Genomic DNA, 20,543 nt, shown 5'->3' with positions numbered 1-20,543 from the left:
TCATATCAAATATATGTCATATCAAAACAACCCCACACCTGCAGTTGTTTCAGTTTTTCACAGGTGTTTCCTGTCAGCTGGTCAACCTCACTCAGGTGGACATCCATATCAGCCAACCAAACGACAAGCTCCTCCCTTTGTGCTTCAAATCCCTCCCACTCTGTGACAAGGAGCTGAGAGAGAGAGAAAACAAGGGTCAATTATAAAGAAGAGAGAAAACTGAAACCCTCCTCAGAAGGTCTGACTTGCATACCTGCAGTCGACCTGTGATGGACTCCTGTTTGGCGTTCACGTCATCCCAGCGGCGGCCACACTCCCTCGCTGTTGCCAGCAGCCCAGTCTGCAGGGTGCCCTGGAAGAGCAGAGTTAATGTCCTACTCCTCCTGGTCAGGCTCTCCAGCTGGATGAGTCGAGGTCCCGCCTCTCGCCGCCGCCTCTGAACACACAAACACAAATTGCATGTGAAGCAGGAGGTGCAGATTTGTTTTGCTATTCTTTTCTAAGTCCAGGCTTGATAACGTGGAGGTATTTGGAAAACCTTTTTGGCCAGCGGATGACTGTTGTCTCGCAGAAAGTCAAATCAAATGTATGCGATTCACAATTAATTCACAAGAACACATTATAAAAACCAAGTCCAGTTCTTGCCTGATTTCAACTGAATTCTGCATCTAAACAGGGTGACAGAACTAAAACGAGAGTTTGCAGCAAATGTGAGCACAAAGCCTCACTTTGCACAAGCCTGCTATTAAAGTTCTCCTCTATGCAGACAACGTTCCTGTTTTCAAGGCACAACTTGGATCTGCTGTACAAATCTTATGGATACACACTAAATGAAACAGTAGTGTGCATGACTCCAGATTCTGATCCCTCATCCTAATATGGTCCCAAAAGGCTCACAAAAACCCACATAGCAATAGCAAATAAAGCAAATGTTGAGGCTTCAAAATACAAAGTCCATAAACCAATGGCTGACATGGGTTTTACCATAAGGGTGATAAATATACAACATATGTTCTTAAGACTAAAAGTATAATACAGATTTTAGTCTGAGAGATTTGATGTTCATTTACCTGCAGATGCACTATACATGCCTGCTCCGTGGTTTTCCACAACATTTTGCACATCACTTTTTAACCCTCTGAGTCTGATCAAAATCATGACCCTTTCAGCTTGTTCGTGGCCAAAAGTGGCCACCAACAGATTAGGTCTGTAATTGTTATTTTTTTAATGTTTTTTTGCCATTTTTTCTGCATAAAGCTTTTAAGTAACTTCAGTTCTTTTCATAAATATAAAATAATTATTACTTTTTAAATTTTTAACCCTTTAAGCACCAGTTTGTTTGTCCACTGCACTAGCTGGAAGACAACCCCAAATCTCGCAATTTTATATAATTGCATTGCTACTGAAATTTCTTGTATTATTAATAGTAGAGTCTGGGGCATGTAATTGATTCACATCAACACTGATTATAATGCATTGTTATTTTTGTGCAGGGAGAGCAAAAACATAAAAACTTCCTCTCAGCTTGTTCTTGGCCAAAAATGGCCACCCCTTGTTTACATTTACAAAATGCTATAAAATTCATATATATTAAGAAAAATTTCCACTTTTTTTGACTTGATTTTTTAGATTAGCATCAGTGCTGTTCATGAAAATCAAAATTTCATTCAAATTCAGATTTTTAACCCTTTAAATACCAGTTAGATCACATAATCCTAGGAACTCATAAATGGAAAAAATCATAAAACCCCAATTTTTTTCCAAATGAAACATGCCATCTGATTTATTTTCTAACCATGATGGAGGTTAGATGCGTAGCAATAATTAACAGTATCAATGAGTTTTATGCATCTTTGTTTTTTTGTGCAGTGACAGAAAAACAAAAAAACTCCCTCTCAGCTTGTTCGTGGCCAAAAATGGCCACCCCCTGTTTATGTTTACCAAATACTATAAAATTCATATATATTAAAACATTTACATCTACTTTCATTGACTTGATTTTTTAAATTAGCTCCAGTCCTAGTCATGAAAACCAAAATATAATTCAAATTCAGATATTATACCCCTTGAATACCAGTCAGATGATGTATTATTACTACGCTTTTGGGGGGAAATAGTAATAAAGTTCACATTTTTTAGCATATGAATGATGAAACCTATTTTTTTTTTTATCATCATTGCAGGTCAGTAACAGTAACAATGATTTAATTTTACTTTTTTTTTTTTTTCTTTTTGGGGGGGTGGGGGGATGAATGGCCAAAAAGAAAATCACACATGGTGTGTTAGTGGCCAGAAAGGCCATTTAATGACCAAATAACCACTGAAATGACCAATAAAATGATCACAATTTATATTCCAGTGTGTGTGCTTCTGTGTGCATCCTCATTAGCAGCACGATGTGCTAACCACAGTAGAGTGGTTTTTGTAGGCACACTGTCCACAGCTGGAGCAAGGGGCTGCTGTTCCAAACCTGGAGGTGCACCTTTTGCACCTTCTTCTCATTTTGTTGGTGGGGTGTGGGTCACACTCTGGTTCAGTCTACTGTATCTTGAGATCAATGGCAGAAGTGGCTGAGAATTAAGGAGAAGGGTGTCTTGCAGTTGTTGAGGTCACCAGCATGTGCCCCAGCTCTCCCAGGATCACTCTTCATTTGTAGGTTGTAGAGGACTCCCCCACTTCAGTGAAGTTGTTTCCGGTGGGACAAAGACATCGTTTCCCAAGACATCCAGAAAATTGGAGAAAAGAGCCATCAGCTATCAGTTAGTTTTCCTTCAACAACTCGAGGCTCGAAACACATATTAACAAATTGCTCAGTGATGAACAAGTACTCAGATCATTTACCTAAGCAGTGTGCTTTGTCAAAACTGTGTCGGTATGTGTTCATTACACATAAGTGTGTTCATTACATTGACATTCTGTTGTGCAATTGTTATTTACTTGTATTTTAGAATTTGACTTTACATACTGCTGGGTGGTTTGTAAAGTTTACAATAACTAGTATTATCATTATGCTATATTTTCTAATATATATAATAATCTCAAAAATAATGCCTTGAAGCAGAAAATAGTAATACTTTATTAAAATTTAAATGTAAAGTACAGTATTTGAATGTGTGTCTTGTGTCTACTGTTTGTTAACTCACCATATTCATAAACGTCTTAATAATAAATTCCATATTCTATTACCACATTATTTGTGATCAATGGGTTTGTGGGGTTAGGGGTGTTGGAAGTAGGGTCTTTAGGCTTTGGCCCCCACCCCTGCCACCAGTATATTTTTAAGCAAGTATTTCTAACTTTTATTTGAATATTCAGTTTCCTACCATCTGCTCTTAAAGGGTAATTGCCAGGTAACCCGCCCTCCTCCTTCACACACACATGCACACAAACAAAACACACAGTATAATTCACAACCTCATTATAGTGAATAAATATTTATGCCATTTTACACCATCAAACTTAGATAGCTAAGGATGAAGAACCTTTTGTTCTTTAAAGAACCATTTGTAATACCTAAAGAACCATCAACAAAATAAAAAGGTCCTTTGACGTTTGATGGTTCTTTAAAGAACCATGAAGACATCTGAAGAACCATTTAAGAACCATAATTTTTCTGAGAGTGGGAATAGAGCAGCTGCGAGAGAACTCAACATTAACATTGGTACGGAAGTAGAGAAAGCAAGAAGAATGAGCTGAGTAACGTTTGACTTATCTGACTGTTTTGTTTCGCTTAATGCGACTTATAATCTGAAAAATACGGTAACTTCTACCTTCCTTTAGCATGTCCAGAAGTCCAACTTTTTGTGCGATGGTTAGCATCTTCCTCTGTCTTTTGGGTGCTACCGCAGGAGCCTTTGACGATGCAAAACACTTCATCAACATTGTTGTGTTTGTTGCAAACATACAAACATACAGTACAGCACTTCAGAGTCACACTGTAGCGATCGATGTAGTGATTCTGTACTGTACAGGAGACACGGCACGGAGGAGATTGATTGACAGTGGTCTACAGCCAATCAGGATGCAGAACACAATGCGCTGTTAAAGAAAAAAAAAAACATGCAAAATTGCACATCAAAAAAAATCTGGGAAACAGCGAGGCCACGAAAGGTGAACCGCGTTATAACGAGGGACCGCTGTACATGGCATAAAACATGAACATAATCTTTGACCCTTCAGGTTTACATTCTGTGCAAATTGTTGTCCAGTGATCAAAACAAAATACACAAAATGAAAGAATAAAAGTGACTTATGCTGTGCTACAATTGGCTCTCAAACATTAAACCGGGATAAAAACCAAAAAAGCCCAAAGAGGTAGTTCACAGCAACAGTGTAGAAGAGGAAACAGCGCTTCATAACAAATGCTTCTAGATCAGGGGTATTAAACTAAGATTTGAGGTGGTCCAGTTGGAGAAAACCTTCTCAAGCAGAGGTCCGGGACATCGTAATGTCTAACTTGCGTTATGATTGTGATAGAGAAGGAGCCCATTTTGTTTTATCAATATCTGAACGTATGAACAATAGACTGTCAAATCAATGAAAATACAAGTTAAAAACATTTCAACAAAATGTATTGTTAACACTGAAACACACAGTAGGCCTACATTAGATACAGGGCTGCAGTTTAAAATGAATTAGAGAAAATAAATAAAGTGGTTAAATTGTACATCTTAAAACAAAGTGCTTAATTTCAGAAAAAAAATAGCAGCAGCTTGAGTTTCCCTTTTTCTTTCCCTTTTACATCTCGACTTAACAGTCTCAATACATTTTCAACAGATAACATCAAAACATCTTAAGAGTTTTACAGTTTCTCTTTCTTTCCCCCTTATATTCCACTTCCCCACTTTCTGTTGTTCAGTGAGAGAATTGAGCTTTAGTTTGCTCTACTAGGATTTTAAATCTGGACTGGAATGGTGTCAGGGCCATTCTCATACACATGTGTAGGTGCTCACTGGTGAGCCTGGAACAATATTTAGTTTTTATTATGTTCATTGTGGAGAAAGCTGCCTCACAGTTGTATGTGGAGCCAAACATGGTCAAGATGTACAGGGCTACTTTCCTCAGATTTGGGAAAGCTGTCTCAGAGACCATTTGGAGCCAGAAAGTGGCAGGTTCAGTTCTTCCAAACTGCTCTTTCAGGGCCACATCTGCTTGGAGATCAACCAGTTGCATTTGAAGAGACCCAGCATTTGCCCACTTGAAGTGCTGTATGACTTCCTTTGAGAACCCTCTGACATCAGTGATGAGAAATGGGTTCTTTATGAACATGGTGAGCTGCTGTCCAAAGCTGAAGCTATCAAAACGTTTGCTGAAGTTTTCACTCAGCTTCCCTGAGCATGCGATGCTGTCAAGAAAAGTTTACACAGCTACATTCTCGCCTGATAATATGCAAAAAGTTTATTTTGCGACCCAGAAAGAGTAAGAAGAGTAATACTAAAACTACGTAGCGGCCGCCATTGTTGGAAACTGGAATTGACTGGGCCGCGCTATGAATTCTGGGATATGGGTTTTCATTTTTGTTGTCCCGGTGGAAAATCTGGAGAAATTCGGGAGAATGGTGGCTCCGGGAGATTTTCGGGAGGGGCACTGAAATTCGGGAGGGTTGGCATGTATGGCCTTGGTTCCTAAACAAAACTATCTTCACATATATCCAAGTATATTTTAAGTGCAGGAAGACAATTAAGATACAGAATGTCAGTAAACCGTCTGTGTGACCTGTGGCTGGAGGCGCACGCGGAGGATTTACGTTGCGCCGTGGAGAAGCGGTTGCAGGAAACACTGACTTGTTTTCCCTGGGTGTTGGACAATCTTTTTCTGATTGTGGCGGATTTCCTGCTCAACACCCTTCACCTCCACTCTTCGATCCAGGCTGCCCTCCCCACTCGGCCAGCCTGAGGATCTTCAGCCTGACACGCAGGCCCGGCATCATTTAAGAGGCGACGCTCGCGCCGCCGGCGCGCCTCACCGCAGCCGGATTCTCGGACTTTACAACAGCCGGCTGTGGTGAGTCATATGGACAATTTTTCTTTACACACCCCATCTGTCAATTCTACCTCGTACTGTGTGAATGCTAATGCTGCAACCCAGCCGTAGCACAGCCCGTAGCCGTAGCTCGGTCTGCTGTCCAGCCAGTCACTCAGCTGTCATCCGTTCCACCATCCGCATCCATTACTCTGCCACCACATCCACTGCCTGCTGCTGCCGTGTTGCCGTCATCACCGCCAGGTGAGGAGCTCAGCGAGCGGGGGGAGCCCGCGCCGCAGCCGGAGGAGCTCAGCGAGTGGAAGGAGCGTGGCGAGTCGGAGCAACCCGCGCCGCAGCCGGAGCAGGAGCTCCGCGAGCCGGAGGAGCCCGCACCGCCATCGGAGGAAGACCTCGGTGAGCCGGAGGGACCACCGCGACCAGCAGCCCGGCCGCCACGTGTACATCCTGCATGGCCAGCACATCGTGGATCGTGTGTTGTGCTACATTGTCGCCCGCCGGAGCTGCCACGCCGCCGCCGCCACGCCACCGGACCCGTGGCCACTCGCCGGGGTCCGCTGAGGGCGCTGAGTGTTGGTTTCTCCACCGAAAGGAGGTCAGAGCTCTTGTTGGTGTCTATTTTGTGTGTGCGGGCCAGACGTGGTCTATTTGAGTGAGTTTGATTGTCGTTTTGTATGCAGTCACTTTTAAGCTGATGAGCAAGCTACACATGTTCAGAGCAGGGGCTGGTTGAACGTATCAGAGGGGAGGGAAACAGACAATGTTCCCTCTAATTTTTCACGTGTCTGAGCGAACACACAAACTCCCTGAGCGGCCCCTTGGACCACTGTGAGCAACAGCAGACGTGTGCAATGTGGTGACACCAGCATCGAATCCATCCAAGTTACATGGTTCATTAAAATAATCAAATTACAGCATTTACATTTATGTTAGACTACTTTTAATTAACTGCTTTAGCCAAGGGCGTAGATTTGGTTTTGGCATTGGTGGGGACGGATCAACCACCGAACCCTGCCCTGTTTCTCCCCCCCCCTTTTTGTCTTTGCTTCTTGATTTAAAAAAAAGAAAAAAAAAGGAGAACTATACTTGCCTACATATGCTATTCTACATGCTTTTAAACCATTTAAAATTACAATTCATAGTTTTATATGTGAATTATATAATGTTAAATTACTATTAAACAAATGACTGATTAAAGTATTTTAGGCTTTAGTTTACTTCAGCCATATTTCATATAAATCAGGTATCATACAAAAATAAAAATAAAGTCATGAAAATAAAAGAAAATGACTTTAAGGACTTAACAACATTACTTCAGTTATAGTACACCAACATCTCTGATACATTAGCACTAAGGGAACACTGAATGACCTGCTGGTTTTTGTTCATAAAACTACTCATCTAAGATTACCACAAAGTAAAAGACCTCTCAGCAAAATTATGCAACATTTTAGGCACTATTGCCCCTGTCAAATCAGTGAGCTGGGATTTTTTATTCTAAACATGAACTACTGTTACAGCAACAGACATGGACTACTGGTGTCCCACAACAACTCAATGTCCACTATGTGAGGGAGGCAAACACATGCCTTCTCCTCTCATTAACTGAGATAAACTGCTGGCATATTGGTTTTACATCTATACTGTCCAGTCTATCCTGGTGGACATGGCATACAGCAGCATTGTTTAATTTCATTTGAGTCATTGTTGACCTTAGCCATGTTTTGTCTTCTGAGAGCACTGAAGCTTCTTTCAGCCTCAGTACATGCGTTTTATCCTCAGATTAAAATTATTATGTGCTTGATGTGCCTCACCTTTGGCCCTGGCTCTTCCCCTCTGACTGCACTAGGACATATTGCCACCTGATAAAATAACACATTGATTTGTGCCATATAAAAAGTGAGATATGTGAATTCAGATTCTTTGTCAAATATACACTAATGAATCAATTTACACCAGCAGCCTAACAACTGTCATGATAATAAATACTAGTTAATCTATAGCACCAAATCATCAGTCAGTCACCTGTGACCTCGCCTCTTCACCTCTGTCCGAGCTACAACATGGCAGAGCTGCTTCTGTCACCTGACAAATAGGACATACATGACAGTAATAATAAAATAATGTAGCTGCTTCAGTGTTTCTGTCACTTTGTGCAGATCTTGACTCATCAGTAATGTTTGTAGGGTGAATGCATTTTTAAAACAATTTGTGCAAACTGCACTACAAGGTGGAATATTTGCAAAATCATGACTACTTCATGATATTTTGTCTCAAATATGAATATGTCAGTACCATTAGGATGAAATTATTGTGTCACCAACATTTTAATGTTAGACATATAATTTTAACAGCCTCTGTAAACTAATATCCTGGCTTACTCGAGGCTGCTGTTTTCTCTGACAGTTTCAATCAAAATTAGAAATGCTACTCTGAGACTGAGATAACTAACAGTGCTGCCTGTTGTGCAGTTAGTTTCCAAAACACGTTATTCATGGTTACATCCATTTTTAGACTAATGTGGGTCAAAGCCTAGCATAGCCTGTAACGTTATTATGACGGACACATTTTATGACTTAACTTGGCTTTAAGTGACTTACAGGTTTCTTTGAAAAATACTTTCTTATATCCAGGTTCTTCCTTTGTGCTGCCATCCTCCTCTCCTCCTTGCAGGTCCTCGCAGCACAGGCTTGCTGCTGCTAAAACTAAACAGAGCTCCCTGAAAGGCTCAGCCAATCACATTGGCCATATTTGTCACATGACGTAGGACTCCAGTAGAGAACGTAATTTAACTCTTTTTGCACCGCTGGGTGAATGAGACGTTGACAGATCGTTTTTTTCTTTCTATCGGGTTTGTTTTTCTTTACTCACAGAGATCAAATTATTGGTGGGGACAATTCAGTAATCGCTGGATGGGGTGGGGACATGTCCCTTCCGTCCATGCCAAATCTACGCCCTTGGCTTTAGCCCACTTACAATGAAAATGTAAAAAAAATCTAGTCATTGACCTGTGTAGTATGTTAACACTATTGGAAGTAAAAAGAACTTGAACTCCAATTTTGAAAACACAACTTTCTTTCTTTTTTTAAAAAAAAAGCTCTGACTTGTATTATGAGTCTGTGGTCTGGGAGAGAGTCCTGTAACTCTCTGTCTGCAAAATATAGTATATAATGACCAATGCTGGGCAATTAATTATATAGTTACTTCTTCAAAAAAGTAACTCAGTTTGGCAAACAACAAAGATTTTTGCAGCTATTTTTTTTAAATGCAGCCAAGGCATTTTTAAATAAACATTTCAAACTATTTACAGAACAATCAGCTGTTCTGCATCAAATTTGATGCCACACAAATTATTTGTGCCACTCCAAAAATAATTTCTGTCCACTATGAGATAAAGGAGAACAACAGCCTGATACCTGCAGGCCTGACAACAGGAGATGTATCACTCCTGTAACACCTGTAACATTCAGCAGTCCCCTCATTGTTCTGACACACACAACAAAACTATTGACTACACTACACACTAACTACACACTAACTACACAAGATTTGCACTAAACGTCTCAAATCTTTCACATCTCAAAACACCGCCGTCACTCCTAAAACTTCCCCCCGTTTCTTAACAACTAGATGCCACGTTGCCATATCATTTTTTGATTGGTCGACATGGTACATTTTTGGACGAATAGGAAAGGCAGAGGGGGGTGGGGTTTGTTTGTGCTCACAGGCTTTCGAGCCTTTTTCCTTATAAAACGCAGTTTTTACCGTTTCTTCCCGCAGTAACTATAAACAACGACAGTATTCAGGAAGAAAACAAACATTGCAGATATTTTTATCATAACTCTGGTTTTACGTGGCCTATCAACACAATTTAAAAACTGGTATAAAGTCCACACTTTTTCCTTCAATTGTTCCGTCTGTGCTGCTCACATCTCCAATGGTTGTACACGTTGTCATTAACGTGGCTTCACTCCACATCAGCCACGCCGCTTTGCTAGCTAAAACACCGGTGTCGGCACATAAGGACGCTGTCATAGCCTGTCAACGACGTTGATTAGCTGCGTATATACGAATGTAAATCACATCATTGGCTGGACTATGGGATAAGGTGGCATCGTTCTAATCCCATACGGGAGCAGCCAGTCACTCACTGACTAACACTGCAAAACAGAATTGTTGAAGTTTTAATTTTAATTTCAATTCAGGTTAATTTTTTTTGTGCGCAACACAGATTTTCTGTGCGCAGAGACCGTGCCAGCAGTGCGCAATTGCGCACGTGCGCAGCTTAGAGGGAACATTGGAAACAGAGCTATGATATCTCTAGCATGCAGCTATCCGTGAGTTCAGTTTCTTCCTCACACCTCATATGGGCAACAGCTTTTCTGCATCCTGATTCATGTGTGTGAGACTTTTGTAATGTGAGTACAAGAAAATAATTATTAGAATATAATGTGTTAAATTTGCTTAGATAAGAGGGTCCAGCAGTAGATCAGAGCAATAGGGAAGGATTTGTCTGTGTTTCAGTTTGGCTTAGGTGTGTGTGTGTCGGTGTGTGTCGGCGTGTTTGTAATTGTGTACAGTTAAAGGAATTTATTGACACTGGGGGTCTGCTGTCATAAAAGGGGACAGGAAGCTACAGTTGGGAGTTGCTGATGCTGATACTTGTACCTTTAATAAAAGTTCATAATTGCCATAACTTGGAAGTAGGTTTGCAGGAGACTCTCCACATGCTTGTCTGTAAATGTAAGACAACAAGAGGCCAATGGCCCAGTGGATGCAGAGTGGGGGTCTCAGTGTTTGTAATATGTTAACTCTGTTTTGTGTGTTGTCTAAAGGAATTTGGTGTAGATTGGGTGAGGAGATTACTTTTATGACCAGCAGGAAGTCACAGATACAGAGACACACACACACAGTGCGTTGACTGTTACGACGCACAGTCACTCACGTGCACTCACATAGACACACGGGTGCGTGCACACACAGGCACTCACGTGCTCGTGCATACACACACAGACACAGAGTTTTCAACACACCATGGGGGTTTTATGATGGGGTCACTTCTATAAAGCTGACTGTAACAAACAAAGGAGTGGGCGATCTGCAGAGGAACACTGGCCTTGTACGTCTTCCCTTCTAGAAGATGCATGCTTAACTGAAGATGAATAAAGGTTTTTGTGTAATGACTACTGAGTCCGGTGCCGTCTCTGGATGCCTCGAGGAATAAAAAGAACCGGGGTGAAACTGATTTCGTAACAGTAACATCAGCATCATGTTTTTGTTTTGTCGAAAAGCAGGTGATTGTGTCTGACGTCATGGTGTGTGTGAGTTACAGAGAGGTGTGAAAGTATGTGAGTGAAGTGGTATCCAGCTGGGGCAGACATGATTCTGCAGGTCACCTGCCCAGTGGACACAAAAGAAATAAAATAGTTGTGTTGATGAAATATGAATGATAACGTGAAGAGTGCTTGGTGTTTCTCAGCCTGAAACAACTGCAATCCCACTTTCTGTTTTTAAGGAAGGAGAGTTAAAAAAAAACAAAACAGAGAGATGTGTGTTGTTTAAGCAGTGATGAGAATAACAAAAATGTCTTAGTTTGTCACTTTCAGGTGAAGAGCAGACCTGGATCAATTTTCCACATGCAGCAGTCGGAAGAAAATGATAGGTTTCACATCATTAGGAAACACTCAGGCCGAGCTTTTGGCTGAGTGGTGTTTACGGCTTACCTCCCATGTGTTTCTCACCCTGAGAAAACAAGCTCCACAGAAGCTAACCTCTGCCTGAAGACAAGGAGTGCAGTTCCAGAAGCACAGGCATGAACATCTACAGTTCACAGCAGCCCAACAGACAGAGTCCTGAGCAGAAAGGTTCAGCAGCAGTGTGTGCAAACAGCATCAGAGAGAAAGAAAACCCATCATCATGGATGGATGGAGATGCGTTTCCAGCAAGCTGCAACTTCACTGTGTGTGAAGATGACTTTTGAGGAGACTGTCTGAGTGACATTTGCCACGTTTGGAGTGAAATGGCAAGAAGAGACAGTGGAAAACACAGGACAAAGCTGAAGAGACCTGACTGCCATTGGACTGCTAAGTGGGAAAGGAGAACGGAGTGAGAGGAGCAGGTGAGAACACAGAGGAAGGCTGTTGTTTAGTGTGGGAAATAAAAATTTGGGTTAGCAATCCTGGGAAAAAAGGAAACTGCTTTAAGTGGGAAAATTGAGAAGGAGTCTGGACTACAAAATGAGAGAGGTACATAAAACACACACAAACAGAAAATGCATTAACCATACTAACCCTACATGCATATACACATACAATGACACTCATGAAGACCAGACAGCATCTTAAGCATGAGATTCTGTTTGTCATCTTGTCCAAGTCACTAGTAAGATGAAAGTGATACATAGACTAGTGGACTGAATATTATAGGAGGACAGATGGCTGCATCATGGGGAGAAAACAGAATGCTGATGAGGGGTTTTCAATGAGTGAGCTGATTGTTGAGTTTCTGGTGTGTGAAGAAGTTTTAACATGGCACACATTTGGTTACATGAGAGGAAACTTATGTGATGAGACCAGGGGCGGATCTAGAAGGGTGACATGGGGTGGCAAGTGTCACCCTAAAATGATCCATTGCCACCCCAAGTGCCACCCCAGTTTTGCATATGACAGTGTTGTTTATTAAAATAAGATAGCATTAACAGTTTGAGCGTAGTTACAGTCAACAGTGAATATAAATGCTAAAACTGAATATATTGGATAGTGTCCCCCCCTCCACCATTAACAAATGGTTCAGCCCATAGCAGGACCGGCTTTTTTCTTGTTTTCTTTTTTTTTTTTTTTTTTTTCTTTTTAAACCTGTCCCGTTTGGTTCTTTTGCCATCAGAATTGTTGTCTAAAGGCGAAGAAAGATGCCCAACGGATTTACTTTACCAAATGGACCATCCCAGCCTTGCCGTAATGGTCCATTTGATTTACCTTTTATTGTTTATTTTATTATTTTTTTTTTTTTTACTTGCTAGATACGGGACAGGGGAGAAGAAAAGGGAGAAAGAAAGAGGGGGGAAAAAACAAAAAACAAAAAAAAAAAAAAAAAAAAAAACAGCGGGGAAGAGGGACGGGGATAAAGGGCAAAAAACAAAAACCAACAAAATAAGCAGACAAAAAATACATATATCGATCACCTGGATCACCTGTTGAGAAAGAAAAAAGAAAACAAGCAGAAGAAAACGAGAGTAATAGAATAAACAACATCACAATGATATATGGGAATATAACACTACATACTTAATATTAAACATTATTGTGCAGCACGTAAGATCGACAGCGCACAGTGTGCTTTGAGGTAGGAGCCAAAAAGGGTGTAGTTTGTGTGTGTGATCACCTGTGTGTACACCTGTGAGCATGAGCGCGCTTGTATTTAAAAGGTTCCTTAATGTAATGATCTACTAGAGGGTGTGGGGGGGCCACAGCCCCGTCCTCCAGGGCATGAAGCAGGTATGGAGGAGATCAAAACTCCAGACATCCAGAGGCCCCCAGAACACAAGAGACCAAGGAAGACCAACAGAGGGGCAGCCGCGCCACTGTCCCAGAAAGAGCTGAGGAGAGTCCCAGATGAGGGATCACTCAGCAGCCGCGGAGCAGAAGCCAGGGGGGGTTGCAGTGAGTTTCTTGTTTTCAGTAGCAAGCGATGCTTATGATTGTGCCAGAGCACATTTTGAACAACACCATGGGAATTTTTTTCGGATTTTACACAGGTGGTTGGTTGTTGCACTCTGGAAATGGAAGGAAGGTGAGTGTTATTAACCCTCTGTGGTCCACGGACAGGCTGCACCTCCAAATCACATGACTGATGTAAGCTGACAAAGCAACAAGCTGCAGCCATGCTGAGTCTCTATTTCAGCTCACATTGAAAGTTCGGACTTCAAAGTTTTTAAATTTTAATTACAGGCCAGTAAATCCAGAGTTATGATAGTGTATATATAAGCCACGCTTTTTTCTAAATACTGTCGTCACGTTTTTGTGTGTTTTAAGCGTTTTCTAAGGACAGCGCGAAAACAGTAAAGAAAGGAAAAAAGCCACCTCTTTCCTATCAGTGGAAAAATGCACCATGTCGACCAATTTAAAAAAAAAAGTCAACATGTGGGATTTGGTTGTTTAGGAAGAGGGAAGAGTTTTGGGAGTGACGGTAACGGCAGCGAGACAGAGTGAGAGAGAGAGAGAGAGCATTTTTAGATAAATAATTGTATATGTTTACAAAATGTACAATTTATATTTGCATTTCAAGTTATAAAAATTGACTCAACATGTCTGTGGGTTTTTTTACAGTAAAAAAATACTACTAGGATTTTAAGTTCTTTGTGTGATTTCAGAACAGTAATAGTACTATTAATAGTAATAGTAGTACTAATGCAGTATGTCAGTGAAAAAAACAACTAAATTCAGTTGAGCTGAAAAGAATGACACCAAACAAGGCAAGGGGGAAAAAATAAAATGAAACAATTTGAGGGTGAAATCCAAACGTAAACTCAAAAGGGGTCAAAAATGGCCGGTTGTATTTCAGACCTCAGTGGGTTGATCCAACAAATCATGAAAAAATAGGTTTAAATTTTTGTTCATGACAGTGCAGATTTCTGACATTTTGTGTAATGTAAGCTGTAACAATGTAATTGTTTTCTAACAAAAAACTGTGTGAAACTTAAGTTAGACTTGTGTTTGTAAATCAACCACCCCATGTTGTGTAGCTTTCTGGATTTTATACTTATTGGGCTACATATTTATTTATTATACAGGCTATATAGTACATAACGTCAAAACTCACATGTTTTATGTAACTAAAGTGTGTAATTATGTGGGCTACAGACAATAATTAAGTTAAGCTGGGCATACACTGTGCGATTTTTTTTTTTTTTTCAGTCGTGCGATTCAGCTCCTGCTCAAACTGCACGATTGACTCGCAGGGGTTATAAGTTCATAGGTCACGATGCAGGGTCTCACACTATACGACCCGATGCTCTGATGCGACCTGAGTGCTCACACTGTGCCTCCATAAAAATGAAGGTTATAACAGAAAATCTGTCGCTCGCTCTCCCTCTCTGTCTTTCACTCACACAGACACGCACACCACCACCATCAACTTTGCTAAATTACTAATGAAAAACATTGATCAGGCAGCTGTGATTGAGCAGCAATGTAAATCCAACTATTTTCACGGTTGTTGTGGTCCTGATAATTTTGTGAGGCCACATCGAAAAGGCTCGGATGAGCTTTCCAAAGTTCTACAAGTTGTGCCTCCATCGCTTGTGTCCAGATCACACGCTGCACTGCTGTGCTGCTCCGTCTTTTTCACCGACGTTTATGTGTTTGCGCGTGGGCAGTGTGAGCGGCTGCGGTGACACCCTCACGACGGTCGTGAGGATTTCAAACCTGTTTGAAAGCGATTGATGATCGGGAGCTGGTCGTGAGGTGTTAATCGCTTCTCGTTACCCCACGTATACTACACGATGCACGATGAAGGCCAAAATCGGGCCGATCACCAAAACGGTCGCACGACTCAAAAATCGGCTCAAAATGGGCCAAAAATCGCACAGTGTAAGCCCAGCATAAGAGACTATATTTATATGAAAAACGTGTATACTTACTGCATTTGAATTATTTTAACCATATGAAACCACCTGCATATGTGTTTGGGGGGGAAAAAGGCTTTGATTTTGCTACCCCATTTGATTTCTTTGCCACCCTCATGCCACCCTAAGAAAATTTCTCTAGATTCGCCCCTGGATGAGACAACAGGGTTATGCTGTAAGTTGTGTGTGGCTGATTGGATGAATGTTTGAGATTGAACTGGCTGTTGATTTGTCTTTTGTTACTAAGTTGAGCCTGCCAATTAGGTTTGGTATGATTTCCTCCCTGAGATGAAGAACACGTGTCATGACTTAACAAGGCCTTTCCTTTCTTTCCTTTCTTTTCTTTTGTTACTTTCACCGTGCACTGAAAGTTTTGTTTGATAATATTCTCTGTCATCTAAGCAGATCTGAACGTTTGAATAGGAAGAACTACACAACATGCTGTTGCGAATGGTTGCAAAGTGAGTTTCTCCAAAATTAAAATGGGCTCAGGAGAAAGCCACTTATTTGGGACAATTAGGAAGCGAGTCCCTTTTTCTATACAGATTCAGCGAGGTAATCCAGTCTAAATTCTTTTCTTTTTTGAAATGGCAAGGCAAGGCAAGGCAAGTTTATTTATATAGCACAATTCAACAACAAGGTGATTCAAAGTGCTTTACAGAGACATTAAAAACAAAAACAAATAAAAAGCATGATTTGAAATTGATTAAGACAAGCAAACAAGCAAACAAACACAAACAAACAAACAAACAAACAAAACAGTATATAAAATCAAAACAGTATATAAAATCAGGACAGTAGATAAAATCAGTAGTTAAAATGTAAGTTTTGAAATTTAAGCTTAAAAGTGTGGATTTGGTGCTTTATTCAAATGCAGCTGAGAACAGGTGAGTCTTCAACCTGGATTTAAATAAACTGAGTGTTTCAGCTGATCTGAGGCTTTCTGGGAGTTTGTTCCAGATATAAGGAGCATAAAAGCTGAATGCAGCTTCTCCGTGTCTGGTTCTGACTCTGGGAACTGATAAAAAACCGGATCCAGATGACCTGAGGGATCTGGAAGGTTCATACTGGGTCAGGAGGTCACTGATGTATTTTGGTCCTAAACCATTCAGAGCTTTATAGACCAGCATCAGAACTTTAAAGTCTATCCTCTGACGGACAGGCAGCCAGTGTAAAGATCTCAGAGCTGGACTGATGTGGTCCACTTTTTTGGTCTTAGTGAGGACTCGAGCAGCAGAGTTCTGAATGAGCTGTAGTTGTCTGACTGATTTTTTAGGTAGACCTGTAAAGATGCTGTTACAGTAATCAAGCCTGCTAAAGATGAATGCATGGACTAGTTTTTCCAGGTCCTGTTGAGACATCAGATCTTTTATCCTTGAAATATTCTTGAGGTGATAGTAAGCTGATTTTGTTATTGTCTTAATGTGTTTTTCTAAGTTTAGGTCTGCATCCATCACTACACCCAAATTTCTCGCCTGGTTTGTGGTTTTTAGGTGTATAGATTGAAGTTCTCTGGTGACCTGTAATCGTTTTTCTTTGGCTCCAAAGACTATTACTTCAGTTTTGTATTTGTTTAGCTGGAGAAAATTGTGGCACAACCAGTCATTAATTTCCTCAATGCATTTACCAAGAGCCTGTACAGGGCCTCGGTCTCCTGGTGACATTGTGATATATATTTGTGTGTCATCTGCATAGCTATGATAGTTTATTTTGTTCTTCTTTATAATCTGTGCCAGTGGGAGCATGTAAATGTTAAACAGAAGGGGTCCCAAGATGGAACCTTGGGGAACTCCACATGTGATTGTCTGCTCAGATGTGAAGTTACCTATTGATACAAAGTATTTCCTGTTTTCTAAGTATGTTTTGAACCAGTTTAGTACAGTTCCTGAGAGACCTGCCCAGTTCTCCAGTCGTTTGAGTAATATGTTGTGGTCAACTGTATCAAATGCTGCACTGAGATCCAGTAAAACTAAGACTGACATTTTTCCACTGTCTGTATTCAAACATATGTCATTAAACACTTTTGGTCAGAGCGGTTTCAGTGCTGTGGTTCTGTCTAAAACCTGACTCGAAGGCATCATAGCAGTTATTCTGTGTTAAGAAGTAATTGAGCTGTTGAGAAACTGCTTTTTCAATGATCTTACTTAAAAATGGGAGATTTGAGATCGGCCTGTAGTTGTTCATTTGTGTCTTGTCAAGATTGTCCTTTTTCAGTATAGGTTTAATTACAGCAGTTTTTAGTGATTCTGGAAACACACCTGACGTTAAAGAAAAGTTTATGATCTGTAACAGGTCTGACTCCAAAGTCTTTGAGACCTTTTTGAAAAAACTTGTTGGCAGGACATCTAAACAGCAAGAGGAGTTCAGTTGACCTAAGATGTCCTCCAGGTCTTTGCTGTTAATAGGGTGAAACTGTTTGATGGTGTTTAAACAGTTTTTTGGTGGACACAGTACATATCCTGGATCTGCTGTTGATGTACCAATTGCTTGTCTAATCTTTTGGATTTTTTCTGTGAAGAATTTGGCAAAGTCATTGCAGGCCATGGTCGAATGAAGTTCAGCTGCCACTGACACAGGAGGGTTTGTTAGCCTGTCAACTGTAGCAAATAAGACCCGAGCATTATGACTGTTTTTGGTGATGATGTCAGAGAAGTAGGACCTCCTTGCACTCCTCAGTTGTACATTATAATTGTGAAGTTTCTCTTTATAGATGTCATAATGAACCTGGAGGTTTGTTTTTCTCCATCTGCGCTCAGCTTTCCTACACTCTCTTTTTTCATTTTTCACCAGTGTGGAGTTTCTCCATGGAGACTTTTTCCTTCCAGAGATAACCTTCACCTTAATGGGAGCAATAGTGTCCATTACATTTAACATTTTAGCATTGAAGCTAGTGACGAGCTCATTGACTGAACCTCTGGACAGGTCAGGTGTTAATGGGAAGACCTGGTTAAAGATCTCACTACTGTGTTCAGTTATGGCGTCGTTTTGCTGAGGGTGGAAACGAAATGCGGCGATAAATTCCACTATCAGCAAAGAAACAATCAATGAATGAATAATGAGTGAAAATAAAACAAAATGGGGAACTGACTGACTGACAAAAGCTGACAAGACTGACTGACTTAACACCACTATGTGAAGTTAACCCCCACGCTGATGTGACAAAGGTGTGGATGTATCTCTGTGTGTGTTTCTTGTTGCAGGAGGAGACCACAGGAGGAAACTTGGGTCACATGACTGTGTGAACTCTGCAAATTTAACCTTTTTAGTTGTAATTTTTCTGGGTGTTTTTGAATTTACCAAGGGTGTTATTCATCACCTTGTGTTGCTCACAGAGGTCACTGTGAGAAAGTGTGTATACACCTGCGCAGCGCTAACATTTACACTTCTTTTCTACAGCAGAGGGCTAATCATGTGTTTGGTCATGTGATTTACAGCAGGACACAATTTAATGATGTTTTTCTACCACAGGATTTCTGAGATTTTGTGTGAAGAAAACTGTGGTTACAGGCTATATGTTGGTGATGAAATTACACTGTGTTGTTGAGAAAATGTTGGAGACAATGTGAATGTTACAGGGGAGAAGTGAATACAGTGTGACACATACTGTGTTTGATACCAGTGTTGCTTCTTTTACAGCAGAGTGTTAACTTTATGACCTTTTACAGCACCTCTGGAATCTGGATGACCGGCGCCTGACCACCAGGATGATCCGTGTGTTTGGCTAATGTTTGTTTTTCTTTAAGAGTGCTTGTAAAGGATTCAGCACTGACAGACAAGTGACAATTGAACAGATGTGCAGTGGTTACAGAATAGTTACATGGGGCTCATTATCTGACCACTATTGAGCTCATGGTGAGTGATAAACTTGAGGAAAGTCACTGATTACAATGTGGAATGATGTTGAGATGTTCAATGATTTGGAGCAAATTATGAGAAAAGTAGGAGTTTAATGAGTTTAGAATAAACCTGCGATGATACTTGTCTCTGTGATGCTGAATACTTTATTACACTTATGAGCTGCAGTTGGTTGCAAATGTGAAGTTTGTTTTAACTTAAAGACTAAAGACTTTGTCTTCTAGGATACAGGCTCCAGATGGAGCTGGGAGTTAAACAAATCTTAACATTTAACTGCTGACTAATGTTTTGACACAGGGTTACAGGTTTGGAGTGAAGCTGCTCCAAGTGGGAAACCCTGGAGATTGTTTTAGGGAGAATGTGCAACATTCTTGTACATGTCTCATTGGGGAGTTGACACATGGCGAGAGCCGTGTGGCACAAGAGGAGTGTCAATTTTTAATTGGCAGGTACCATGAGAAGAAGCGAGTAAGGAAGAGTGTCGACAAGATGGAAGCTGAGGCCAGGAGAGAGGCTTCAGGAGGATCAGAGATCACCTTCAGCACAGCAGACATCGCGCAGAGAGCTCTGCTACTGGGCTTCCAGGAGATCATCGAGAGGAGTCTTCACACAGGAAACAACCATAAGGAGCGGAAGAGAGTCAACGTTGATGTTGAGGAAGACAACTAAGGTGTATGACGTGCTCTGCTTTAAATCGTCCGTGGCGTTGGAACATGAGAAACTGAGGGATGAAGGCAGCGTGCCAAGCTCCAAAAGTGACAACGCAGAGGAGGTCCAGCGATGGACTTGTGGTTCTGTGAACAGCATAAATGCCAGGTGACTGTGAAATAACTAACAGCACTTTTTCCACAAGTGAAGCCAGTAACTTACTATCCTAAAAGATTAGCTCTAGTTGCTTGTGCTTTACCTCCGTGTGTGAGATCAGTATGTGCAGCAGCTCAAGCTGTACAATGTTCCGGAAAATAGTTTTATTTTACCATTTTGACACAGCAACATTTTCATACTCTAGGATTAAATACTTAAAAATTTTTGCAGGTCATGTATGATATGTTGCAAGCACAATTCTCAGGGTAATTTGAGACCT

The 20,543-nt window shown here is 40.9% G+C and overlaps 1 protein-coding gene across 2 annotated transcripts; it reads right to left on the bottom strand.

Annotated features, from left to right (window-relative positions):
• LOC134637139 (nesprin-2-like) lies at nt 1-8,672 on the bottom strand. Of its 2 annotated transcripts, XM_063487492.1 has the most exons (4): nt 8,583-8,672; nt 8,008-8,067; nt 254-436; nt 1-173 (listed from the first exon to the last, which is right to left on the bottom strand). In XM_063487492.1, the coding sequence occupies exons 1-4, from the start codon at nt 8,634-8,636 to the stop codon at nt 6-8; spliced, it is 465 nt and encodes a 154-aa protein (XP_063343562.1). In that variant the 5' UTR covers nt 8,637-8,672; the 3' UTR covers nt 1-5. The 2 variants fall into 2 exon arrangements, with proteins under 2 accessions (XP_063343562.1, XP_063343570.1); XM_063487500.1 differs by lacking the exon at nt 8,008-8,067 and having other exon boundaries at nt 8,583-8,666.
• Between the last annotated feature and the right edge of the window lie 11,871 nt (nt 8,673-20,543).

This window comes from Pelmatolapia mariae, linkage group LG2 (assembly GCF_036321145.2).
Source record: "Pelmatolapia mariae isolate MD_Pm_ZW linkage group LG2, Pm_UMD_F_2, whole genome shotgun sequence".
Classification (NCBI taxonomy): domain Eukaryota; kingdom Metazoa; phylum Chordata; class Actinopteri; order Cichliformes; family Cichlidae; genus Pelmatolapia; species Pelmatolapia mariae.
This window is presented reverse-complemented; position numbering and strand designations above follow the sequence as displayed.